Source organism: Mobula hypostoma, chromosome 8 (genome assembly GCF_963921235.1).
Source record: "Mobula hypostoma chromosome 8, sMobHyp1.1, whole genome shotgun sequence".
Classification (NCBI taxonomy): domain Eukaryota; kingdom Metazoa; phylum Chordata; class Chondrichthyes; order Myliobatiformes; family Myliobatidae; genus Mobula; species Mobula hypostoma.
This window is the reverse complement of record NC_086104.1, coordinates 92,337,233-92,365,130: the sequence shown is the minus strand read 5'-3', so window position 1 is coordinate 92,365,130 and position 27,898 is coordinate 92,337,233. Positions and strand designations below refer to the sequence as shown.

Genomic DNA, 27,898 nt, shown 5'->3' with positions numbered 1-27,898 from the left:
CCCGGTGAGGAAGTCCGGATCCATCTGCAGTGGGAGGATCAGAGTCCTAGGCTTTGGAGCTTTTTGATTGGAACAGAGAGTATAATTATGTTGAATGCTGAGTTGTAGTCAATTAACAGCAGCCTGAGCTAAGTAATATTATTGCCCAGGTGATCGAAGGCAGGGTGGAGATCCAGTGTAATTGCATCCACTGTAGACCTATTGTGGCGATAGACAAATTGCAACAGGTTCAGGTCCTTACTTAGGCAGGAATTGATTCTGGCCATGATCAACCTCCCAAAGCAATTGATAATAACTGATGTTAGTGCAACTGGATGATAGTCATTGAGGGAACTCACTGTGCTCTTTTAGGGCACTGGTATGATTGTTGCTCCTTTTAAGCAGGTGGGAATCTCAGACTGATGCAGTGATAGAATTAACATTCTTGCCAGTTGATTATAGAGTTTTTCCAGAGGTTTTCAGAGCCCTATCAGGTACACAATCAGGGCATGATACTGTGCGATGGTTCACCCTCTTGAAAGATGTTCTGATGTCGGCCTCCAAGACAGAGATCACAGGGTCACCAGCTGCTGCAGGGATTCGTGTAGATAGTTTATTCCCCCTTTTAAAGCGTGCATAAAAGCCACTGAGCTCATCTGGGAATGAAGCATCAGAGCCATTCATGATGTTAGAGATGTTATTGCATACTGGAGGCAGAGGGGTGAATTGATAGATGTCTATAAGATTATGAGAGATATAGACAAGTTTGATAGTCAGAGATGTTTTCCTAGGGTGGAAGTGTCAAGCACTAGAGGTCATTGGTTTAACGTGAAAGGGGAAAATCTAATGTTTTGTTTACACAAATAGTGGTAGGTAGTGGGAATGTGCTGCTAGGAGAGAGGGTAGAAGAAGATGTGAATGCAACGCTTAAGAGGCATTTAGACAGGCAGGAAATAGAGGGATAATAGACCACGTGCAGGCAGATGGGATTAGCTAGATTGGCACAATGATATTGTGGGCTTTACTGTTCTATATACAGGATGACAGACTGAAACCTGAAATAGTACAATACTACTCACCCGTGGTGTCTATTCCCAGCTAACCTGTCCAGTCTACACTCAGTGGCCATTTTATTAGGTACGCCTGCTCATTAATGCAAATGTCTAATCAGTCAATCATGTAGCAGCAACACAATGCATAAAAGCATACAGACATGGTCAGGAGGTTCAGTTGTTGTTCAGACGAAACATCAGAATGGGGAAGAAATGCAATCTAACTGACTTTGACTGTGGAATGATTGTTAGTACAAGACAAGGTGGTTTATGTATTTTAGAAATTTCCTGGGATTTTTATGCACAAGTCTCTAAGGCGAAAATGTCTTCTTAACGAGAGAGGTCGAAGGAAAATGGTCAGACTAGTTCAGACAGTAACTCAAATACCAACTGTAGTGTGCAGAAGAGCATTTCAGAATGCAAAACATGTCGAAATTTGAAGTGGGTAAGCTACAGCAGCAGAGCAGATGACCAGACTGAGTTCCACTCCTGTACCTAATAAAGTGACCACTGCGTAGATTCATGCAACTTTAGATACAAAAATACAAGCTATTTATAACACAGAATTCAAGCCACAAAACAGGTTTTGTAGTCAGGTTGGCGCTCATTGTTTCCACTGCCCAGCTGAGCTGTGGAGGTGATTTGCAATAACAGGATTGTACACACATAAGGTTTGATTTACAATCACTGAAGGAAAACATTCTTGAGCTCCGATTTATGTTTTGCTGCTGAGTTTGGATTTCATTCATCCATGATTTACCTTGAGAAGGAAGTCCTCAGCCTTCAGTCATGATACACTGCAGTCTGCACGTGAAGGCATTCCTACAATGCTCTTTGATAAGGAGTCCCAGGATTTTCACCTGGGGATGATGAAGAAACAGCAATGTATGTCCAAGTTAGAACTTAGAGGAGGTGGGGTTCCCACCAACATACATGCCCTTAATTCATGCGCTCGAGTCCTGGCCCAGTGATTTGGTCCAAGGTGGGAGGAGGAAAGGCAGAATTACTTAAAGGTTTACGATTAGCCTTATTTGTCACATGTACATCAAAACATACGGTGAAATGCATCATTTGCATTAAAGCAAATCAGCAACAACTGTGCTGGGGGTGCCTCATGCTTCCAGCACCAACACAGCACTCCCAAAACTCATTAACCCTAACTGTATGTCTTTCTGGAATGTGGGGGGAAACCGCAGCACCCAGAGCAAACCCATGTGGTCATGGGGACAACATACAAGCTCCATGCAGAGAGCGATGGGAACTGAAGTTTAATCTGTGATCACTAATCCTGTAAAGCAATGCACCAACCATTACGCTAACTTGGTAGAGACCTGCATCTGCAGCTTCCTGTTTGCCTTCCAGTGAACTCATTCAATTAGTTCAAGGGCTGTGGATATTGGCGTTTTCTGACCAGCTCTAGGTACACCTGTACCATGTAGATAGCTAAGAGTCAACTACATTGATGGATCTAGAGTCACAAATCAGCCAAACTGGGTAAGGACACGGATTCCATTCCCTAAAGGTCAGTGAAACAGATAAATTTCCCCTTTCCTCTCCAGCCCCGGTGAAGGGTCTCAGACAAAAACATCAACTGGTTACTTCTCTCCAGAGTTGCTGCCTGACCTGCTCCAGCATTTTGTGTGTATTCCTCAAGAGATGAATTTATGACAGTCCAACAGTTTTGAGCTTACTATTATCAACACCAGCTTTTATTTCAGATATAAATACAATAATAAACAGATTTAATTACTCAAAACTTAAATTTCCCCAGAGCCAGTGAGATTTGAACTGATGCTTTTGGATCACCAGGCAGACACTGGGTTGCTAATCCAGCAATTCAACCATTATGCCACTATGTTGGGTAACAGTCTCCTGAGTCCTTTACAAAGCTAAATACAGCACAATGTAACAAGCGAGAAGAAAGATATCCTCCTTGAGGCAGAAAAAACTACGACCTGTTATGTCAACTTACTTGGTCTACCTTCAGTTCCTCCTAAAATCGCCAATCTCGCTGACATCAGCCCAAGCCCCAAGTAACTGAAAATTGAAAACAATATTAGTGAAAATTGAAATAAAGGTCATCAGAATAAATATAAACTCTTCCTGTGTTAAAGCTGGCTATAGGAAGCTACAAAGAGGCACATAATTATGGAATTTGGCTGAACATCTTATTCAAATAGATCACAATCGTGAAAAGTTATGCGCTCAGTAATTGTTAGTCTAAAGGAGCTTGAATTAATTAGGAACTATTATTTAGCAATAATTTCTCATTGTGAAAATCATAATTATTACTTTTAATATTACTAAAGCATGGGAAAAGTAAATCCAAAATAAAAGAAACCAAATGATCATTTTTATAGCCATCTCGTACAAGCTAGCTTGTTGGAGCAGACAGTTCCATTTTCTTTGCTCTCCTCAAGTACTCATTCACTTCCCATTTCAGAATTTTAGGTTCTCCTTGCCCCAAACAAATTTTCAACTGCAAATTGTCCAACATCTGAATTCTTGCATGATTAGGCTTCCCTTTACAAATAGTTATTACACAAACGCTGAAAAGAATACTAACATTAGAGGCAGCAAGTAGAAAACAAGTACATTTCTTTGAAGGCTGATGCAAAAAGCTTGGGCTTGCTGCAAACCATCTTTCTTCCAGTCCTGTTCCTCAGAATTCCCCCTTTGCTGGCTGATCTTTTGTGCACATTCCCCTGGTCAAGACCCAACACTCTATTTTCAGAGCTGAATTTGGGATGATGTTTCAGGAATTGGCTGTGGAATGCTACATTAAGGCAATGGATGGAGCTGATTCAAGCAGCAATTGTGAACACATGGCAAAAAGAATTCTCTGGCACTGATGATGACCTGCTGTTCAATAGTTACCCTGCTAAGAACAAGAGGAACCACAGCCAAGCACGTGCACTAACTGTTTGAACCTAAGGATCAGCTAAAAAGCTGTAACGCAAAATTACCATCTGCGGCATTATGACTGATCATCTCCAAGTCAGAAACACACCTGAAGTGTTGCCTGGAGCTGACAGACAGATTGCAAATTAGGGATTGCAAAGCATGTCATGAGTGAGATATTTGGAATACATATGCAACATACTTTATGGAGAATATTAAACAGATTGAATCTTCATTGGCAAAGCAGTTCTACTTTTCAAACAAGACTTCTGCTGTTGTGACATGGTACAGAATGGGATTATAATGAGATTGGCATCAGTGAACTGAGAAATACAAGGGATTTATCCATTGCAAATCTTAGACTTTTTCCACTTGGATAACTATCATCATCATCATTTTGTGCCCTGTCATATGACATAGGCAATCGTAGTCTTCTATCTGTATCGAGAATATTCTTGGCAATTTTTTCTACAGAAGTGGTTTGCCATTGCCTTCTTCTCAGCAGTGTCTTTACAAGATGGGTGACCCCAGCCATCATCAATGCTATTCAGATTGTCCGCCTGACATCAGTGGTCGCATGACCAGGGCTTGATGTGCACCAGCTGCTCATACGACCATCTACCAGCTGCTCCCGTGGCTTCACGTGACCCTGATCAGGGAGCTAAGCAGGTTCTACACCTTGCCCAACAGTGACCTGCAGGCTAGTGGAGGGAAGGGGTGCCTTGCACCTCCTTCGGTAGAGACGCATCTCCACCCCGCCACCCAAATGATAACCATAGTTCCATAAAATCTCAAAATATTTCTTTACATTGACACTGGTTTAATAAGGGGAAGAACCACATTGGTACTTTTATTATCTAATCTGCTTCGAGAGAACAAATGAAACTACATAAAACATAACAAAAATTCTGTTCCTACTTTAACATTGAATTTCGCAGGTTACCTTAACCCAACTCACTTTCTGAATGCTCATATTTAAAAATAATGCTATATTGTGTAGGTTTTCAGTGCATTCTAGCACATCCAGAGGAACCCGAAAACAACCTTACCCATTAACTCATTTGATCTCACCCATTCAGATTTCTTCTACTAATTCCTCCCCCACCTTCTTTGCAACAGAAAATTAACTTTGTTTTTCTCTCTTACCCAGATCTAACAGAGGGAAACATTAACTATATTTCTCTTTGCATCAATGCTGCCTGACCCGCCGAGGGTTTCCAGCATTGTCTGTTTTTGTTACTAACCTGTGTGAGTAAAGTGTGAAAGTGCTATTGAACATCTGAATTGAGGTAATATAATCAACAGGAGAGGTCTGGAGTGTCATCTGGAGAAGAAACAGGAAGACATATTCAAAAGCCGCTGTTCCAAAAAGGAGATTAAAATCTGAATAACTATCCTTAAGACATCTTAAAATAACACAAAATGACTGGAAAAAAGATCAGTGTTAAATAACACACTCCCACAGCGTATCCAATTAAATACTTTTGAAATACATTAATTTTTAGACAAACAAATGCAGCAATATATGTTTTGCCTGGATTCATAATTAAACAAATAACTTGATAAATATTTCTTGCCAAGAGAAACCTGTTTCTCAGGTTTTCTAATCTACTGAAGGCAAGGAATCCTATATGGACATTCAACAATATAGCAACTCAGTCCGTTTGTAATCAAGAGGACATAGATAAAAGTTGAGAGGTAGGAGGATTGAAGTGGATATGAGGAAGAATTTCCACTTCCCTTCCCCCCCTCCATATAGACAGCTGTTGGAATCTGGAACGTGCTGCCTGAGATGTCGGTGGAGGTTGGTACTTACGCAACATTTAAACAGCATTTAGACAACCCATTTGAATCGCCACAGCACAGTAGGCTACAGGCCAAATACAGGAAAACAGAACAAGTAGTGACCAGTATAATGGTTGGCATTTCTATGGTATCTGGGCTGTATGACTCTTTTCTTCCATAGTCGGCAGCAGTTGACAACCCTCCCCGGCACTGCTGGTCAGAGTCTCCGCCCAGGTGTTTTTAACAATGGTGTCACTCCTCTGGCTCTACAAAACTGAGACATGAGTTGGCTTACATGTGGTTTTAATCCCTGCAGAAAGAGAAACACTCTACAGATGCTCATTGATAAAACATGGAAGGGTAAACTGCAATAGGATCTAGCAGATGGACTGTGGACACTTGGTGAGTCTGCAAGTCGGAGGCCTGATGGCACATCCAGAAGTCGGAGGTTCGATGCCTGCAAGTCCAGGCCATGGACTGGGTTGTCCTGGGGTTAGAGACCTGAGAGAGAGGAAAGGGGCCTGTCTTGTTGTTCCGCTGGTTTTCTGCTGAACATTATTGGCATGCTATGTTGGCGCCGGAATGTGTGATGACACTTGCGGGCTACCCTAGCACATCCTTAGGTTGTGTTGGTTGTTAAGCAAATGACGCATTTCACTATATGTCTTGATGTAAGTGTGTTAAGAGAAATGAATCTGAATCTATGACTCTAAGAGCTTCAGCGTAAGTAGGTCATGGACGAGTTGGGAGTGTTGTCAACAGAAACCAGTTGAGGTGTTCACACTGTAATTCAGACCCAGGTGCAAATAAACGACTGAACATTGTGACGTTACCACGTGATAACTGGCGATTGTAATTTTATGCGAATGTTGGCAATGAACAGGATGTATACATGCAAGGCAGCAGAAAAATGGTGCAAGTATATATGCATGTTAAGTGATTAATTGATAAAACATCTTGTTTTTAGAGAATCTTCTCAAAGTGTGCATTATCAGCAAGAATACAAGAGATTCTGCAGATGCTAGACAATAAGACATCTGTTTTCAACATCAGGTTAGTTATTTTCCTAGTGCAATCGAATTAGATCCAATTTACAAAGCTAAGCAAAATGAAGTTAATTCGTTAAATTTTATTTTTGGTGTTTTCACTGCCAAGGCCAACATTTAAATTGTATCCCTAGATTCCTGCGGTGAGCCATCACTTTGATCTGCTGTGATACTTTTAGTGAACATATTCCCACAGCAGTGCTGAGGAGGGAGTTCCAGGATTTGGACACATCAGCCATAAAATAGCAGTGATATATTCAGAACAGTGTAAAACCTGGATCTCAACCTGCTGGTGGTGTTCCTGTTCACCTGCTGTCCCTGACTTCCTTGGTAGATTATGTGTATCCTTCATTAACTTTCTGTCAGTGAGTCATTCAAATGGGAGAGTATTGTACAGCAGACAAGTCCCTCGACATTCATGTCCTAAATTAACATTCGGTATGCAAGTGCAGCAGCATCAACACTGGACTTGGAGGTGGATGGTCGTGCCGGGTCCCAACCTGGGCAGCAGCAGTATCTGTGCGAAAGAAAGCCTGGCAGTCTACTTCCGTATCTTGCTACGAAAGCCCTGTTGTCAACTACGCTATCCATGGGGTCACCATGATGGCACTCAATAACAACAACGCATATATCCTTATTTTCTGGAAATAGAGCAATAACAGCTTTGAAGAGGTCACCTCTTCTAAACTGTGTTACTGTGGAGTAAATACAAACCAATAAGTTATTGACACTACTGGTGTCCCAGCCAACGATCAGCTCTAATCCAACATACAACACCCTTTTCACCACCACGCTCACTCCCAAAGACCAACTCAGCAGCATCAATAGTTGTTCCCATCATACACTATTTGATTTCTGTGGTATCTTTCACAGATTCAAAAGAAGTGACTTGAAATTTCACTTCATGAAATTTCAAGGAACTTAACACTAGCCTTCACAAACACTTTTTTGCATATTAATGAGTTTTCTGCACATCGAGTAGTGATCTTTGACAGAAATACAGCCATTCTGCAGTAAGCTCACTTGACCGTACAATCTCAATCAGGCCGATTTCAACAGAGCACATCATAATTGGTTAGAAAATTTAAATCTAAAGGAATACCAAAATGCAATATAATCTTCTGTTCATAAAATAATCTTTTGATCTTTGCAAGGTAATGGCAACTTTTCCTCACAGATCAAATGGATATTGCTGAATAAATTTGTCAGGGCGACAGCAACAAAACACTAAACTGGAATTATGTTTGTACCAATCAAAACTTCCATAATATTGAGCAAGGCAATCCTCAAGATTCTAACCTTAGTAAACGTTTTCTTTGTTGTACTGAAAGCTGTGCCCAATAGATGGCAGCAGAGCCTGGTAATACTTCATTACAATGAGAACAGTAATAATTTTCATTGAATGAAATACACAATTTGTGCAAATTTATACAGTGAAATTAAACTAACAATTTTAATAGTGCCAAATGAACACACTTATACCTTGAATAAATATGAAATATTGTCAGCACAGGGAAGAACAGAAATAAATTAGATTTATCATAAATTCTAACAATACCAAGAAAGTATTGAGATACAAGTTTTTCCATTTTCAGTGTGTATGTTCTTTTGAGAATTAAAAACTATGGGCTGAAACATCCCTCCACCCTCTCCTTTTCTGGTGCACTGGTTTCTGATATGGGACAGCTTAAAATTACATTATTTTCCAATCCCTCCTTAGCTTCACCCTTCCCAAACTCTAACTTCGTCCAGACTTAGAACTCAGAACTTTAAACTTCCTGAACATGTGGAGCCGTGAGCATCCTTGTATTAACATCGTAACCCTGGCTATCCTGAAATCCTAAAGTGATGTATTAACATATTTCTTCTGAAATAAAATGCTTGTGTAGTCTGGGTTGATTTTTAGTTTTCCTAGCTCCCAACCAACCCAAGATTTTTTAATCTGTTAAAAGGAGACTCATTAATGTATCAGTTCCCGCTTTGAAGAACGTGACCTGTCTTATTAACTTATCTACTCCGAAGGACATTGAGTGAACATGTAATAGCATAATTTGGCTTGAACCACATGTTCCCTAATCAAACCAAAGAGTTCCTTAAAATATACACAGGGAGATTTGCATTTTTGAGTATTATGTGGAGTAAACGGGCAAACTAACTTCAAATCAGAGAGCAACAACAAACAATAATTCGACAATCAACGTCAAGCAGCAACCTTTTAACTATGACAGCGATCAAGATTTTAAAGGCAGAGTCTCGAGGCAATTTATCTGAGTGGAGGAGCGACCAATCAGCAAGAGGCAGTGTGTAAAAAGGGCTACCTGTCAGTCAGGTCCACGTTCAGGATTTAAAAAGCAGAGCTTCGCAGCAGTTTTCTCTGAGTTGGACAATCAACATCAGGGGTGCGTAAAAAGAACAACCTTTTAACCAGAACGGTGATCAAGATTTTAAAGGCAGAGTCTCGCAGCAGTTTCTCTGAGTTGAGGAGCGATCAATCAGCAAGAGGGATTCAATAGAAGGGGCCGATAAAAGTAACTCAAGTGCGAGCAGAGTAGCCTTTCTTTTGAGCGTGCCAGTCTTTGGAGTGGCTTTGGCTCATCAGGCTTAGGTGAGGTAAAGTATCCTGTAAGCTATTCTCTCTGTTCTGATTTGTTCGTTCCTTATCTGTTAGGCCAAGTAGTTTAGTGAGAATGGCACCAGGGGCAGTGTTCCGTCTTGTGTGTGGGATGTACATCAAGCTGCAGCTCCTCAGAAAATATTTCAAGAAACTAGAGCTGCAGCTCGATGACCTTCAACTCATACAGGAAAATGAGGTGATACACAGGAGCTACAAGGGTGTAGTCGCCCCTAAATTGCAGGAGACAGGGTGATTGTGAGAAGGAGGGGAAGTGCACAGCCAGTGCAGAGTACGCCTGTGGCCGTTCCCCTCAATAATAATTATACAACTTCTGATAATATTGAGGGGGAATGAACTACCAACAGGGAGCCACAGTTACCGGGTCTCTGGTACTGAGTCTGGTGCTGTGGCTCAGAAAAGCAGAGAGGTGAAGAGGTCTGCAGTACTGAGATTCCTTAGTCAGAGGAACAGAGACGAGGTTCTATGGGCACGATAGAGACACCCGGATGGCATGTTGCCTCCCTGGTGCCAGGATCAGGGATGTCTCTGATCCGATCCATGGCATCTTAAGGGCAAGGGTGAGCAGCCAGAAGTCTTGGTACATATTGGCACCAATGACATAGATAGACAAGAGGTGAGGAGGTCCTGGAGAGAGATTTTAGAAAGCTAGATAGAAAGTTGAGAAACACAATCTCCAGGGTAGTAATCTCTGGATTGCTCTCTGTGCCTTGTATCTGTGAGGGTAAGAATAGGACAATTTGGCAGGTGAATGTGTGGCTGATGAACTGGTGCAAGGGGCAGGGGTACAGATTTATGGATCATTGGGATCTCTCCTGGGGATGGTACAACTTGTACAAAACGGTCAGGTTACAACTGAACCCAAGGGGGTCCAATATCCTTGCAGGCATGCAGGCTAGAGTTTTCAGGTGGTTTTAAACTGATCTGGCAGGGTGATGGGAACAGGAGTGATAGTGCTGAAGATGAGGTAGTTGGTTTACAGAACGGTGAGAATGTGTAATGATAGGGTAAAACTGCAGTCAACAGGATGAGTTGCAATGTAAAAAGCAGACAAAATGGAAAACGGTGAATACAGGACTGAAGGTGTTGCATTTGAATGCACACAGTACATGGAATGAGGTAGGTGAACTTGTAGAACAGTTACCGATTGGCAGGTATGATGTTGTAGGCATCACTGAATCATGGCTGAAAGAAGATTATAGCTGGGAGCATAATGTCCAAGGATACACATTGTATCGAAAGGACAGGAAGAAGGCAGAAGGGGTGGTGTTGTTCTGTTGGTAAAAAATAAATCAAATCATTAGAAAGAGGTGACATAGGGTTGGAAGGTGTTGAATCATTTTGGACAGAGTTATGGAACTGCAAAGGTAAAAAGACCCTGATGGGACTTATATACAGACCCCAAACAGTAATAAGGATGTGGGCTACAAAATACAAAGGGAAATAGAAAATCTATGCCAAAAGGACAATGTTACAATAGTCAAGGGGGAATTTCAATATGCAGGTAGATTAGGAAAATAAGGCAGGTGCTGAATACCAAGAGAGGGAATTTCTAGAATGCCTACAAGATGGGTTTTTAGACAGCTCGTGGTTGAGCCACTAGTGGATAAACTATTCTGGATCGGGTACTGTGCAATGAACTGGAATTGATTAGAGAGCTTAAAGCAAAAGAATTCTTAGGGACAAGTGATCATAATATGATTGAATTCACCGTGAATTTTGAGGAGAAGCTAAAATCAGATGTATCAGTATTACAGTGGAGTAAAGGGAATTACAGAGGCATGAGAGAGGAGCTGGCCAGAATTGATTGGAAAAGGACATTGGCAGGGTTAACGGCAGAGCAGCAGTGGCCGAATTTCTGGAAGCAATTCAGAAGGCATAGGATGTACATATCCCAAAGAGCAAGAAGTATTCTAAAGGCAAGATGACACAACCATGGTTAACAAGAGAAGTCAAAGCCAACATAAAAGCCAAAGAGAGGACATATAATAAAGCAAAAATTAGTGGGAAGTCGAGGAATTGGGAAGCTTTTAAATACCAAAAGGCGGCAACTAAAAAAAGCCATTAAGAAGGTAAAGATGGAGCACAAAAGTAAGCTAGTCAATAATATTTACAAGGATACCAAAAGTTTCTTTAGATACATAAAGACAGGCAATAGTGGATATCAGAGCACTGGAAAACAATGCTGGAGAGGTAGTAATGGGGGACAAGGAAATGGTGGACAAACTGATCAGGTATTTTGCAACGCACACGAAGTATTTTGCATCAGTCTTTACTGTGGGAGTTACTAGCAGTATGATGAAAGTTCCAGGTGTCAGAGATCATGAAGTGTGTGAAGTTACTATTACTAGAGAGAAGGTTCTTGGGAAACTGAAAGTCCTTAAGGTAGACAAGACACCTAGACCAGAAGGTGTATACTCAAGGGTTCTGAAGGAGGTAGCTGAAGAGATTGTGGAGGCATTAGTAATGATCTTTCAAGAATCACTAGATTCGGGAATAGTTACAGAAGATTGGAAAATTGCAAATGTCAGGAAGGGAGGCAGGAAAAAAGGAAACTATAGGCCAATTAGTCTGACCTCAGTGGTTGGGAAGATGTTGAAGTCGACTGTTAAGGGTGTGGTTTCAGGGTACTTGGAGGCACATGATAAAATAGGTTGTAGTCGGCATGGTTTCCTCAAAAGAAAAACTTGTCTGTCAAATCTGTTGGAATTCTTTGAAGAAATAACAAGCAGGATAGACAAAGGAAAATCAGTTGATGTGGTGTACTTGGATTTTTCAGAAGGGCTTTGACAAGATGCCACACAAGGCTGTTTAACAAGTTAAGATGGCCTCTCTGTAATGTTTCACTGCTAAGGTAATGGTTTCTCTGTAGCAGCAATGTTTGGGTTATGACTAGAGATAACGGGGCTTTGGAATGTGTGCTATCCAATGAGAGGCATGTTGTTCTTTCTTGTGGGTTTGGGAGCAGGGATTTTGCTGTCTTTTGTTGGGGAGAGATGAAGAGGGAAGACACAAATGGAGAGAGCTGGTAGACTGTCAGACAGAGTGGATTTGAAGTGAGGGTCCGAGAGTCGGCTACGCTCAGAGGTTGATGGGGAACAAATGGATGGAACCGTAAGCTCCAACATTGCGCATTAGACTGTTTCATGAGAATGGACCCCTTTTCATTGTTTCTTTACTAACCATATAGTCAAATTAAGAATTACAAAGCTCAATCATTTATTGCATATTGTGTATTGTTTGTTATTTCATGGTATTGATTTGTAACAAGGGAACACATCACGCAGCATCTACCCAAACAAGATTTTGCCGGGGGCTGTCTTCCCCTAGATTAAGCCGCTAGCCAAACTGAGGGTTGCACATGGAATTACAGGAAAGATTCTAGCAAGGATAAGCCAGTGGCTGATTGGCAAGAAGCAAAGAGTGGGAATAAAGGGACCCTTTTCTGGTTGACTGTCGGTGACTAATATTGTGTTCCACAGGGCTCTGTGTTGGGACCAATTAGTTTAATGCAGGGGTCCCCAACCTTTTTTGCACTGCGGACTGGTTTAATATTGACAATATTCTTGCGGACCGGCCGACCCGGTGGGGGGGGGGGCGGGTAGGTTTACCAACGGACAACAGTAGCAGTCAAATACGTTGCGTTTACCCCGAGAAAGACTATAATGCCCATGAAGCCTTGCGCGGGCACCAATGCGCATGCATGTACGTGCCGATTTCTCTTTCTACAAATAGTTTTTGGCGATTCTGTTCGGGGGGGGGTTAATCCTGACCGGAATATAGATGATAAGTAGCTAATACACTCAATTTCGTTTCTAAAAGTCTTTATCTAACGAATTTAATATTAAACACACATCGCATATTTTCCTCGCATGAAAATAGTGATAAGTCAATTACCAGGGGAGCTTGAAGTAAGTGTTGAACGAACTTCTGGTAGAAATGGTAGAGGCAGGTTTGATATTATCACTTAAAGAAAAATTGGATAGGTATATGGACAGGAAAGGAATGGAGGGTTATGGGCTGAGTGCAGGGTGGTGGGACTAGATGAGAGTAGCGTTTGGCACAGACTAGAAGGGCAGAGATGGCCTGTTTCCGTGCTGTAATGGTTATATATCTATTTTCCCCGTATGAACATATAAAATCATTGCAACGCACCAATATCGCTGAATCAGTGGGAGCCCTGGGCTTGTTTTCCTGCAACAAGACGGTCCTATCGAGGGGTGATGGGAGACAGCGATACTCGAAGGGGGTTCCTTATGTCCAGTCTGTTTTGGTTTAGTTTTTGCTGCATTCATTGCAAAGGCATGTTGGAAATGGAAGCAATGTTTTCAGTGCTTTCGTGGCTACCTCAGGATATTTAGCCTTGACTTTGATCCAGAATGCCGGCAGAGATGTTATGTCAAACATACTTTTCAGCCCGTCGTCATTTGCAAGCTCCAGGAGTTGATCTCCTTCCTGCGCTGACATGGATGACGCGTGGGTAATGACCTCGCGTGCGTAATGGCTCAACAGTGCATGACAGGGAAGGGGGAAAGGTGCAGCGGACTCTCATATTGTTTCCTTGCGGCCTGGTAGCACATGCTTTGCGGCCCGGTACTGGTCTGCTGCCCAGTGCTTGGGGACCACTGGTTTAATGTTATATGCCAATAATTTGGATGATGGAATTGATGGCTTTGTTGCAAAGTTTGCAGACAATGCAAAGATTGGTAGAGGGGCAGGTAGTTTTGAGGAAGTAGAGAGGCTATAGAAGGACCTAGATTAGGAGAATGGGCAAAGAAATGGCAGATGGAATACAGTGCTGAGAAGCGTATGGACATGCACTTTGGTAGAAGTAGTAAAAGGGTTGACTATTTTCTAAATAGAGAGAAAATACAAAAATCTTGGGCGTCCTTGTGCAGGATTCCCTAAAGCAGCCTTTCTCAACCTTTTAAAATTATTTATCTACAGCTCATGGTATGTTAACTTGATCAGCAAGTTGTAGAGATAATAATCCAAAAATAATTGTCAATGCTCTTTTGAGTAGACAATGAATTTTTAGCCAACCTTTCTTGAAAAAGCAGGTAAAGCTTAGCTTACCTTTCTTGAAATTACCTCCTCCTTTCTTATTCATAAATTTTAAAAACTCATAAGGCAAACATAACAAATTTCGGTTAATAACTGGCTTAAGCTAAAATGGTATTTAATTTTTCTAAAAGTAGGCTGGGTAGATTTAATTTAAAATGATTGTAAATTGATTTCAATTAATGCTATTTACAACATGAAAACTGATTGACAATTTTGAATAGAAAGTCACTAAAAACCAGAAGCCAAAACAATATGAATAAAAATATAACCACATTGGACCATTGGACATATCTGTAAAACACAGGGATTAATAAAATAAAAAACAATAACTAAATGAGAAAACTGCAAAAAATACTAAAACTTCACAATTTACTTCTAACCTACACAATCCACCTTTTGCAATGTTTACAGCAACAGCAAAGTGGCAGACCAGCAGCTTTTTACAGTGTGTAAAAATTCCTTCTTTGGAACACAAATTTCCCTCCAATTTTCTATGACACCAGTAGAGTTTATTCGCTCCCATAAGTCAGTCGACATCAGGGGAAGCTGGGGGAGGTAATTTGGGAGGGAGAGGCTAACGTTACAGCCCAAGTTGGGCAAGTCCATTCAATGCTCTGAAAACACACTTCACGTTCCTCATCAGCCTACTGTTCCCCCCCCCCGTACAATATAGCACTCACCACCAACCTACCATCCTCCCCTCCACGCAATACAGTGCTCAGCAATTATCAACAGCCTCCCCTATCTCGCATCAAAAACTGAGAATGGACTCGATCAAACAAACACAGTCCTACTGGACTGAATGACCTTTACTAAGATTGCTAACGGAGCTGCTCAGTCACTGCCCACCATCGTGAGAGCTAGCATCACGTGGAATTCAAAAAATGATGTTTGTTTTTAATCACGATCTCTCGCAGAACCCCTAGCAAATTCTCGCGGATCCCCAGTTGGGAAACCCTGACCTAAAGGTTAATTTGCAGGTTGAGTCTGTGGTGAGGAAGGCAAATGTGATGTTAGCATTCATTTTAGATGTCTAGAATATAAAAGCAAGGATATTATGTTAAGACTTTATAAAGCACTGGTGAGGCCTCACTTGGAGTATTGTGAGCAGTTTTGGGCCCCTTATCTTAGAAAGGACGAGCTGAAACTGGAGAGGGTTCAAAGGAGGTTCACAAAAATGATTCCAGGATTGAACGGCTTGTCATATGAAGAGTGTTTGATGGCTCTGGGCCTGTATTCACTGGAACTCAAAAAATGAGGGGCAACCTCATTGAAACCTGTTGAATGGTGAAAGTGCATGTGGAGAAGATGTTTCCTATGGTCAAGAGTCTAAGAACAGAAGACCACAGAATTTCCATTCCTTTGAGAACAGAGGTGAGGAGGAATTTCTTTTGTCAGAGGGTAGTGAATTTGTGGAATTCGTTGCCACAGGCAACTGTGGTGGCCAAGTCTTTACGTATATTTCAGGCAGAGGTTGATAAGATTCTTGATTGGTCAAGGCATTGAGGAATAAGGGGATGGCAGGTGGGCAAGGCAGGAGATTGAGTCTCAGAGGAAAATGGATTAGCCATGATGAAATTGCTGAGCAGACTCGATGGGCTAAATGGCCTAATTCTGCTCCAATATCTTATGGTCGTATGGACAATCAGTTGCCAAACTGACCTTTGGCTAGCTTTGATGTATCCACACCTGCCATGAAAACAGTATGTAGTTTTATAAAGGGGGTGTCTATGGGATCCAGGAACAGAATATAGTTTTATAAAGAGGGGGTGTACAGACTCTGGGAACAGCATGTAGTTTTTATTAAGGGGGGTGTGTACAAGCTCTGGAAACCGTATGTAATTTTTAATAAAGGGGGTGTGTACCGGCTCTGGGAAGTGGGGGGGGGGTGTACAGACTCTGGGAACAGCATGTAGTTTTTATAAAGGGGATTGTATGGGCTCTGTGTACAGTATGTAGCTTTTATAAAGGGGTGGTGTTTATCAGCTCTGGAAACGGTATGTAGTTTTTATAAAGAGGGTGTGTATAGGCTCTGGAAACAGCATGTAGTTTTTATAAAGGGGGATATGTATGAGCTCTGGAAACAGCATGTAGTTTTTACAAAGAGGGGATATGTATGAGCTCTGGGAACAGTATGTAGTTTTTATAAAGAGGGTGTGTACAGGCTCTGGGAACAGTATGTAGTTTTTTTTAAAGGGAGGTGTGTATGGGTCCTGGGAACAGAATGTAGTTTTTATAAAGGGGGATTTGTCTGAGCTCCGGCAACAGTGTGGAGCTTTAATAAAGGGAGGTGTGTATGGACTCTGGAAACAGTATGTAGTTTTTTTTTAAAAGGGAGATGCCTGGACTCTGGAAGTGTGTGTTGTGAGCAGTTCTCAATAGCATTTTTGCAAACCACTGGTACATTTACTTGCTCAGGCTATACTGCACGGTGCTGGAGTGCCATATCAAACCTTGAAATAAGTGTGATTTGAAGTGGTGTTGGGTTAAATACAGCATAGCACTTTTAAAAATAAAATAAATTAGCTTAGCCTCAAAGAGAGCTGAACATTAAGGACTTTTGCACTCCATAGCTTTTAGCAGTAATTTATACCGCTCAGTGACAGACACATGTTGGCCTGCCTACAACCCACTGGTCTTCCAGTTTACAATGTACAAGGTAAACGCTGACTGCTACATTCCAGGGTACATGCTGAGGGGAACACTGAAGCTCCACCACAAATGCTTTTTTGGGAAGGAGCACATTTTAGGGATCTGCTGCTGCCACGCCCTACCCGCCCCGCAAAGCTCCTGAAACCCAATGAGTGTCACTGAGTTATTGCAAGGGAACATATTGGAGTGCTGGTAAATGAACGTAGAGAAAGAGACGTCCCAATTGTATTTACTTTACACATTATACATGTATACTCCTGGGGAAAAAAATTGGATGAAACAAAGTTACATTCGACTAATCACATTCAGGCAGGTCACAACTCTGATCGCCACTCATGGAACAAGTTAGATATTCATATTCAAAACATACCTCACTGTGAGGCAAAAATGTGATTTGCGTAGAACCACCCCCAAGGTCAAGCATTCCAACAGCATCTTGCTTTGAATCTTGCAAGCTGTCTGAAATGAATACACTTCAATTAGTACTGCAATAATCAAACAAAAATCAAGTTCCCCCGAGAACGTATTTGAAACCAGAGCATGTAGCCTCATTCCTTCCCTTAAAGTGCAGATTTATTGAATGTGCTTGTGGTAAATCAACAACTACCCATACAATTCAAGGGAACATGTATATAAGGAACAAGAGACACCCTGAAGGATCTGGCTGCTGCTACGTGAGAAATGCTTACAGGAACACCAAGGTGATCCTTAAAAAGCAAGTACAGGTGAAGCAGGTAGGGACTTGAGACAAAACCATAGAACATTAAAAACAAGGAAGAGGTCTAAGATGGCAGAACACTGGAACGATTTCAAGAAAATTATTTCATCATCGAAAAGGGGAGAAGAAAAAACTCTCACGAAGATTCAAGAAAGTAGTAGTTTATCAAGAAGAGAGGAGTACAACAGAAATTATGCTATCTAAACAGGGCGTGCTAGGTATACAGTACAAATTTAATAGGTACACCAAACAAGTGACTAATTCTTGGCAACATTCATAGACACTGAGCTGCCTAAGCTCTTTAATGCTTGTACTTGCCCACGAGACTTTCACATGGATTCAGCCGGGCAAAACACAACTGATGTGTAACTAAACAAAAACATCTTGGCCACATTAGGATTAAAATCTCCTACGATTAATTTACTAACATTAACAGTCAGGAAAACTCATTTCTGTAGAATTCACAAAGCATCAGCAAGAAAACTCAACTTTTGCTTACCTGTTAAAAAGTTGACAGTAATCCATGCTGAAATACCTGCAATTACAAAGCACTAGTTACAGGAAAGTAGGCAAAGAATCAGAAAGCAAGTATTTACTGATGGAAAGACCATCATATTGTGTCTGATAGTAAAATAATAAAAATCAAAAGAATTTACATTAAAATTCTGCATGTAAAATTTGAGAAATGTTTGAAGCGTTCCTGAGTTCTTTGGGCACAGAGCTCGAAAAAAGCAACACAACAGACTTTTAACACCATAAATCAGCAAGTTGTTTTATGTCTCCCCTCTCGCTGTGAAACGGGGACACCTCTTTTTTTTCCCTTATTAGGGAAATGCTAATGCCCTTGAATGGAAAAATCCTCCAAAACATAGTGGATATAGCCTAGTCCATCACAGGAAAAGCCCTCCTGAACACTGAGCACTTGTAGAAAAGCATTGGCACAACAAAGCAGAATCCATCACTAAGGACACCCACATTCCAGGCCATGCTCAATTATCACTGATGCCAGCAGGAAGGAGGTACAGAAGCCTCAGGTCCCAGGTCCTTATTAGGGAGAGAGAGAGCCTCTGGTATGTCGAAAACTGGGTGAATGAGTAGTCTTTGGGGTATTGCAAGTCTGTGTGTTTATTGATGCTTTGCTGCACGCTTGAGTGCTTGGTGGAGGGTGCCGATGCTTTTTATGTTGGTTTGGGGGAGGGGTAGTTGCTTTGCTGCTGCTAATGCATGGGAGGGGGAGCTGGGGGGGGGCTTTGGGGTTCTAACATTTAACTGTCATTCATTCTTTGGGGCACTCCTCTGTTTTCATGGATGTTTGTGAAGAAGAATTTCAGGATGTATATTGTATACGTTTCTCTGACATTAAATGTACCTATTGAAACTATTGAAGTATGATATGCACAGGAGAAAACATTTGAAATTTTAACTCACATCATAGAATCACAGGAAACATAGCTCTTTGAAAAAAACTGTTTATCTGCATATTTTTGTTCCCCTTGGTCCAGATACTGCAAATTTACCTTTTTTATCCTTCTCCTCTGACCTCTCCCAATAACAAGACGTTTTCACCCAGAGAACTGGCACTCATTGGATTTTATTTTGTCTTTCGCACCACTCTTTGTAATCTCTAGAGCAGAGGTTCCCAACCTGTGCTTAATAGTTATTGGTCCCCATGCTTAATAGTTATTGGTTCCCATGCTTAATAGTTATTGGTCCATGGCATAAAAAACGTTGGGAATCATTTCTATAGAGACTTGAGCGTGAAAGTGAGTTCAGCAGTTTCTAAGATACTCAAACCACCCTGTATGGCACCAACAATCATTCCATGGTCAAAGTTAATTAGATCACATTTCTGCCCCATTCTAATGTACTTACAGATATATAGTTATGATTTTACAGGACAGATAAGTAAAATTAAGCTGCATGGTACAGGTACATCTGGAAGACTACTCAAAACTATATTTGGACAATAGAATACAGGATCCTACCAGTAACAGGTAAACATTGGTATTATATTTTCCACATCAATTGATCAATTCTTATTTTTTAATTTTTAAAAATGTATTTTATTTAGAAATTCAGTGGGGAACAGGTCTTTCAGTCCCAACGAGCTGCAGCACACTGCAACCCACAGAACAATTGACAATGACTAATCAATCTACTAACTGGTACGACTTTGGAACGTGGGAGTAAACCAAACACCCAGAGGTTATGCACGTGTTCATGGGGAGGACGTACAAGTTCCTCACAGTGCCGAAATTGAAAATCCGATGCTTCAAACTGTAATAGCACTGTGCTATCTGCAATGGCATCGTACCTTGAAACGGTCATTCAGATGGTCAGAGATATAAAGCAGAGAAACAGGCCCTTTAGCCTAGTTCATCCATGCTGACTCAATTGTCTTCCTGAACTAGTCCCACTTGCCTGTGTTTGGCCCACATCGCTCTAAATATTTCCTATCTATATACCTGTCCAAATACCTTTTAAAATTTGTAATTGTACTACCTCTGGCAGCTTATTCTGTATAACCTTCACCCTTTGTGAGAAAAACTTTTCCCTTAGATCTTAGAACATAGAAATCTACAGCACATTACAGGCCCTTCGACCCACAATGTTGTGCCGACCATGTAACCTACTCTAGATACTGCCTAGAATTTCCCCACTGCATTGCCCTGTATTTTTCTAAGCTCCATGTACCTATCTAAAATCTTCTTTAGAACTTTCTCCTTTCACCTTAAACCTAGGGCCCCTATTTTTAGATTCCCCCTACGCTGGTAAAAATCCATTCATGTTATACAATTTCCCTCCCCCATGATTTTATAAACCGAAGGGCCTGTATTGTGCTGTAGGTTTTCTATGTTTCTAATGTCACCCCTTTGCTCCATTAAAAAAAAAGTTTTGGCTTATCCAGTCTCTCCTTATAACTCAAGCCCTTAAGTCAGTGGTAACATCCTTAGGAATCGTTTCTGCACCCTCTCAAGCTTAAGCACTTCAAATAGTATGGTGATCAGAAGTGCACAATATATTCCAAATGTGGTCTCGTCAATGTCTGACCAGCTGTGATATGACATCCCGACTCCTGTACTCAAAGCCCCATCTGATGAAGGCAGATGCCTCCTTCACCACTTTGCTACCCGTTTTGCCACTTCCAGGGAACAATGTAATTATACCCAGAGCTTTCTCTGTTCTTCAACACTTTCCAAAGCCCTGCCATTCACTGAGCAATTTTTGCCTTGATTTAACTTCCCACTTGTCTGAGTTAAAATTCACCTTCCATTCCTTTGCCCATTTTCCCAGTAGATCTAAACTCTGTTGTAATTTTAGACAATCTTCTTCATTGTCTACCACACCACCAACTTTGGTGTCATCTGCAAAATTATTAATCATACTGCTTACATTCTCATTCAAATCATTGATAAACAGTATATGCCTAAGAACAGGGGACTCAACGCCAATCACTGCAGTGCACTGCTGGTCACAGGCCTTCAATCTGAAAAGTAACCATTCAATACCACCTCTAACTCCTTCCACCAACAACTTTATATCCATTTAGCAAGCCCACCCTGGATCCTATGGGATCTCACCTTATGGACACTTCTACCATGCAGGACCTTGTCTAAAGCCTTGTGAAGGTTCCTGTGAACAATGTCTACTGCACCTGTTTAAGACCCATCCCCAAGCGATCACTGTCCTTTTGCAGGATCTATGTATCCTCCTTGCAACCTGTTCTTCAGTTATCCTTGCATAATCAGAAAATGCATCAGCAGCACTTAACTAACCAAGTATATGCATGTTAGACATAAATAACAGTCAGTACCCTACCTTCATCTGTCCCATCCATGATAGTAACACAATCATTTGACACTCGGAAGGGACTTGATTGAAAGACTTCTTTCACCTGGAAGAAGGAATTCAGAAAAACACAGAAGAATTACTTTAATTACATTTTCCAATTGTACTTTTGATCCTAGCTATTTAGCAGACAGTGAATGGCTGCATCCCACATGCTTCAATAAACACATACATTTACAAGCTCAGAGTATAGTAGTGCTAGAAGTTAAACCTCTGCATTTCTTCTCGGTAGCCATAAAATGTGACAACAGATGAGTTCTACTAAATGGAGTTACTAATGCCCGTTTTTATATGCACATGGCACAAAAAACAGGAACCATTGAAAAGAACAAGTCTTGCTTTGTGTGTGAATTTCACTTGGGCCAATAAACAGTAAGAATTAAGCAGAGCAGCCATTGTCTGAGTGGACAGAGTTAGAGTGGGGAACTGAGGCTTTGGCAAGGAGGCACGGGTAGTGTTCTTTTTATGAAGTAGTTAACTGAAAAAAGACATCAAATAACAATTAATTAAAGCAGGGATGCAGGATCAGGTGATGTGAGTGCTGGTGGGCGACACTGTAGCTCTGGGTTCAAGTGTTCAGGAGCGCGGGCTCAAGGTTGATGACCTGGAATCTGAGCTTCAAACACTGCGATGCACCAGGAAGGGGAAGAGGTACCTGGATACTGTGTTTCAGGAGGCAAGTCACGCACATTAGATTAAATTCCTCAAATTCTGGCTGTGCCAGGGATAAGACCATGACTGTGATTGAGGCAGATAGGGAGATTCTAGAGATAGTGCTAGAGGATCCTCAGCCCCTCTGCTTGCCCAACAAGCCTGAGATTGTTGCTCGTGTGGATGAGCGTGGGGCTGTAGGAAGGATGAGCAACCAAACCATGACAAATTGGCACAGGGTTAATAAGATCAGAGAGTTAAATGCATAGCTCGTAGATCGGTGTGGGCGAACTGGGTTTGAATTTGCACCAGTACTGGGGAAGGAGGGTGCTATTCCAATGGGACTGGCTCCACCTAAACAAAGCTGGGACCAGGGTCCTGGTGAATCACATAACTAGGGCTGTCTGTGGATAAGGCTTTTAACTTAGTAGGGGGTGGGTACAACAGTTCGGAAAAGTATGAATAAAGAAATAGAGAAGGAGAGTGAAGGAGAGGTTACTCAAGTCTGCAGAATAAAGAATAAGAAAAATTTGAGAAAGGGAAAAAACTTAAGACTACACGGAGACAAAATTGAAAAGGTTGGTGAATACAGGGCTCAAGGTGTTATATACGAATGTAACGTAGATGATCTTATAGTGCATTTAGAAATTAGCAGGAATGATGTTGTGGCTATCACATCGTTGTGTTTCAAAAAAGATCACAGCTCAGAGCCTAACATCCAAGGATACATACATATTATATTGAACAGACAAGTAGGTGGGGTGATGCATTAACATCAGATAACATCCTAGAAGCTATAGCTTTTGATTATCTGTTTAAAAATAAATTGATTATACCTACATTCAACATTTTAACTACTTGGTTTATGCTTATATACAGTACATCATTTGTACAGTAAGGTAAAGCATACAATCAGAATAAGTTCTGATGAAAGATCATGACAGTTCACTGTTTTTATCTCCACTGATGGTGCTTGACTTTTTGAGTAATTCCAGCATTTTCTGTTCTTATTTCAAGTCACTGTACCTGTTGAGTGAGAGAGCGCGAATGGGTTCAGTGAGTCAGTTTCTTACACTCAGTGGGTCATTAATCTCTGGAACTCTGTCAAACGGAAGTGGAAGCAAAGTCTTTGAATGCTTCACCCCAAAGGTACAAAGATACACAATAAAAAGAACAAAGGATTATTGTACAGCCAAGGCTAAAATCAGATCAGTCATGATCTTATTTAATGGCAGAAGCTGAATGATCTACTCCTCTCAATTCTTATGCTTATATGTAAAAGGAGTTTCAAGCTAGGAGAGGAAAGAATGCAAGTGATTCATTTGTTATTTAAATAAGCAGGGTTCACAGTTTGGAAATCAAAGAACCATGAAAAAAGAATTCACTGTAGCATTTAAAGATTACAACCTTTGAAAGACTGATTCGAATACTGCATCGTTTACTTTTTTAACAATATCCTATAAATAGGCATAATGGGAATTTTCTAAATGAACTACTTTATTCAATGCTAATAAATACAATAAGGAGGTTACCTTGTCTAGTAAAAGCTGGGCTTTTACTCCAGGTAAAAGCCGTAACCCAGCCGTGGCTTTTAATACTAAAGGAGTGCTTGACCAATGGTCATAAGGAACTGATTCTTTGGCAACCTCCAGCAGATCTTGAATTCCCTTTGTGCTCTACAATACAAAAGCAAAATATAGCCAACAGTGATAAACTAGATTTATTGATCAAGGAATACATTTGTCTAAAAACATTTATGGTACTTAGAAAATTACAAACACACTTTTCCTACTTATTGACTACACAAATTTAGTAACTTACTCAAGAGAATTATGAGGCTATGCTACTGGATGGATCTATTGTTAAAAGATTAGGAAACTGAGGGCTATTTGGAAGAGGCACAGAAGAGCTGAGGCCTGGGCAGATCAGTCATGATCATACTGAATGCACGGCAGGATTAAGTGACTGAGTGATTTACTCCTGTTCCTATTCTCTTGTACTTAACTTAGTATAGAAAGTCACATTAGTTGTAGGAGTCAATTTGATTCCATCTCTTTCAATAAGAGTGTTGTGGTTGATTAAGTTTCCATCACCATTTTGTTTGAAACAGTGCTTTTATATTTCAGAATAACCCCACTCCCAGGTTGAAGGATCAACACCTCATATTCCACCTTGGTAGCCACTAACCTGACAACATGACAATGGTTTTTCAAATTTCTGGTAGTCTCTCCCCTCTCCATCTTTCTCTCTTTCTCCATTCTGGCTTCCCTCTTATCCTTTCTATTATCTTCCTCTAGTGCCACTCATCCTTCCCTTTCTCCCATGGCCCACTCTCCAACAGACTCCTCCTTCTTTAGCCCTTTACCTTTTCCACCTATATCCCAGCTGCTCACTCCACCCCTATCTCCCCATCCACCCATTTTTCCTCCTAACCTGCTTTCAGCTATCACCTGCCAGCTTGTACTCCTTCCCCTCTCCCTCAACCTTTTTATTCTGTTTTCTCCTCTTTTCCTTTCCATTTCTGATGAAGGGTCCTACCCAAAACATTGACTGCTCACAGAGTCTTCATAGATGCTGCCTGACCTGCTGAGTTCCTCCAGGATTTTGTGTGTGTTACACAGAAATCAGTCCTCGTGACGAAAGCTTTGCTGGAGAGGAAACACTTATCATCCACTCTTCAAGGCTCGGGGTAGTGGTGAGGCTCCTTGAACAGTTGTTGTCTTTATGTGGTGAATGCCCGCAATACTCTGATGGAGTGAACTTTAGATCTCAACTCATCAACATTAAAATAAAGCCACAAAAGGTCCCAAGTTATTTGCTATTTAATTTATGATTTGTAAGGCTCAATTCTGCAGTTTCTTATGTTAAAATCCAATCTAATACATACTTGCAATACTCTAGTTCTAGCTCTGAGTTCAAGAGTAAAACACTCAAATATTCTTTAACTGAGGTACTATTTTTCAATCTTAAAGCTACCACTAAAATAGGATTATATTGCCTAAGGATTACATTTGCTTCCTGATTATTACTTGCAGCTAGATGCCATACAAAATAAGTTTGGTCACAGACATTTTTACAGTAACTTCAAGGTAGCAACCTATCCCATAGGTCTTTACAGAAACAGCTTCAATTAAAATTTAACATTGAACATACAAGACACGAGGACAGATGACCAGAAGGTTAGTCAAAGAGGTTTTTTTGAGAAGGAGGAAGGTACAGAGAAATTCAGGAACAGTGACCTTTAGTTGCTACAGAAATGGAGCAATTAAATTCAGAGAAGATCAACATCTAGAAAGTGACAGAAGACAAGGGTGCCATGGTAGTGTAGCGGTTAGCATGACGCTATATAGTTCTAGGTGTCGGGAGTTTCCTCCCACAGTCCAAAGATGTACTGGATAGATTAATTGGTCATTGTAAATTGTCCCATGATTGGTTTAGGGTTAAATCAGGTTTGCTGGGGGTTGCTGGGCACATAGCTCAAAGGGCCAGAAGGACCTATTCTGCGCCATATCTATAAACAAACAAACAAAGTCAAATTTCAGAGAAATCAGAGCAGTGGAGCACAAGCCCTTCGGCCCACAATACTATACTGACCTTTTAATCAATCTAACCCGTACCTCCTAAATATCCCTCTATTTTTTGCTCATCCATGTGCCTATTCAAGAGTTTCTTAAATGTCCTCAATATATCTGCTTCTACCACCAATCCTGGCAGCACATTCCACCCACTCACCATTCTCTGTGTAATAAACCCACCTCTGACATCCCCCCTATATAGTCCTCCAATCACCTTAAAATTATGCCCCTTATATTAGCCATTTCTGCCCCAAGGTTTCTGGCTGTCCACTCGATCTAGATCATCAATTCCTTCAATGCTGGATTTGAAATGAGAGAAGATATTGAGCAGAGTGGGTGGATCTTGAGCTTGAGAGAGTGAGAGTCAATTTTACTGAAAGCCAAGTGGACTGGTCAGATTCTGAGTTATGTTTCCTCTGACTGGGTTGTTCAGAACCAGAATTCAGGACAGAGATAAGAAATAAAAACAGAAAATGCTGAAACTATTAAAAACGCAGATGCCTGATCAGCTGAGTTTCTCTAGCATTTGCAGGTACTGTATTGTTTGAACAGAAATAAAAAGACACTTCTTCTTCCAGGAGATTGTAAACCTGTAGAATTCTCTACCCCAATGGACTGTGGAGGATCAGTCACCTAGTATATTTAAGATAGAGACTGATAAGTTTTAGGTATTACGAGAGTTACAAGAGATGGTATTAGCGTAGAAGAGCAGGACAGAGCTCGAAAGATCAGTCATGATCCTGGTGAATGGCAGAGCAGGCATCAGGGGCTGAATGGCCTATTCCTTACTACGGAGATAGGAAGAACATGTGATTCTTTTCCTTTCCCCCAACCATCAAAAGTCAAATCTTTGCATTCTCTCCTAGCTACACCCCACCATGCAATGACCCCTACGTTTGAGGTATTGGATGACCCCACCAATCCTACCAAGTCAAGAAGCTATATTATCTTATGGCCCAACTTAGGAGCACTACCCAACTTACTGAAAATCACAAACAATCTGTTGGAAGAACTCAGCAAGTTGAGTAGCATCTGTGTATGGAAAGGAATTGACATTTCGGGGCAAAACACTGCATCAGGGCTGAGATGGTCAGTATAAAGTGGGGAGTGGTAAGACAGGAGCCTATTGTAATTGGTGAATGGAGCAGGGGTAGGAGATGACAGATGGGTAGTGTCAGGCTGGAGAGAGAAAGAGTTGGAAGACAGTGGCAGGTGAATGATAGAGGGAAGTTAGGGGAAGGGGAGGGGGAAGAGTGGAAGAAAACACAATAAAGACAGATAAAACAAGATAGGGAGCATGAAGACTGACAAGCAACACACATCAAAGTTGCTGGTGAACGCAGCAGGCCAGGCAGCATCTCTAGGAAGAGGTACAGTCGATGTTTCGGGCCGAGACCCTTCATCAGGACTGACGAAGACTGACAGTCTGATTTGCATTAATTAGAAACAATGGGAAAAGAATGTGGATAAGCATGGATTTTTAGATTTCCCATCTAAGTTCTGCCAAAACCTATGAGTGGTATAAATAGGGTAAATGCAGCAGACTTTTTCCATTGAGGTTGGGTGAGACTACAATCAGAGGTCATAGGTCAAGGGTGACAATGAAATATTTAAGGGGAACTTCTTCACTCAGAGGGTGGTGAGAGTGTGGAACGAGCTTCCAGGACTAGGGATATTAAGTCGATTTAAGATAAATTTCAAAAGATACATGGGTAGGAGGGGTATGGAAGGCTATGGTGTGGGTGCAGGTCAATGGAACTAGGCAGATAAATGGTTTGGCACAGACTAGATGGGCCCAAGGGCCTGTTTCAGTGCTCTGGTGTTCTATTACTCTAATCATCATCAGGCTCCTGAACTGGAGTCGATAACTTCACTCACTACATCTCTGAACAGATTTCGCAACCTACAGACTCACTTTCAAAGACTCTACAACTCATGGGCTCAGTATTATTTACTTTTTATTTGCCTTCTTTTGCACATTGGTTGTCCGACAG

At 41.2% G+C, this 27,898-nt stretch overlaps 1 protein-coding gene across 2 annotated transcripts in view; it reads right to left on the bottom strand.

Moving 5' to 3' along the window:
• Positions 1-27,898, bottom strand: part of entpd6 (ectonucleoside triphosphate diphosphohydrolase 6) — a 73,530-nt gene that overhangs the window by 13,485 nt on the left and 32,147 nt on the right. For both annotated transcript variants that reach the window (XM_063056333.1, XM_063056332.1), the window contains exons 4-9: positions 23,862-24,005; positions 21,649-21,724; positions 18,329-18,364; positions 17,482-17,570; positions 5,177-5,256; positions 3,004-3,068 (exon numbers count right to left, since the gene is read on the bottom strand). In XM_063056333.1, the coding sequence (XP_062912403.1) occupies positions 3,004-3,068; positions 5,177-5,256; positions 17,482-17,570; positions 18,329-18,364; positions 21,649-21,724; positions 23,862-24,005 (490 nt within the window). The remainder of the gene's footprint in view (positions 1-3,003; positions 3,069-5,176; positions 5,257-17,481; positions 17,571-18,328; positions 18,365-21,648; positions 21,725-23,861; positions 24,006-27,898) is intronic.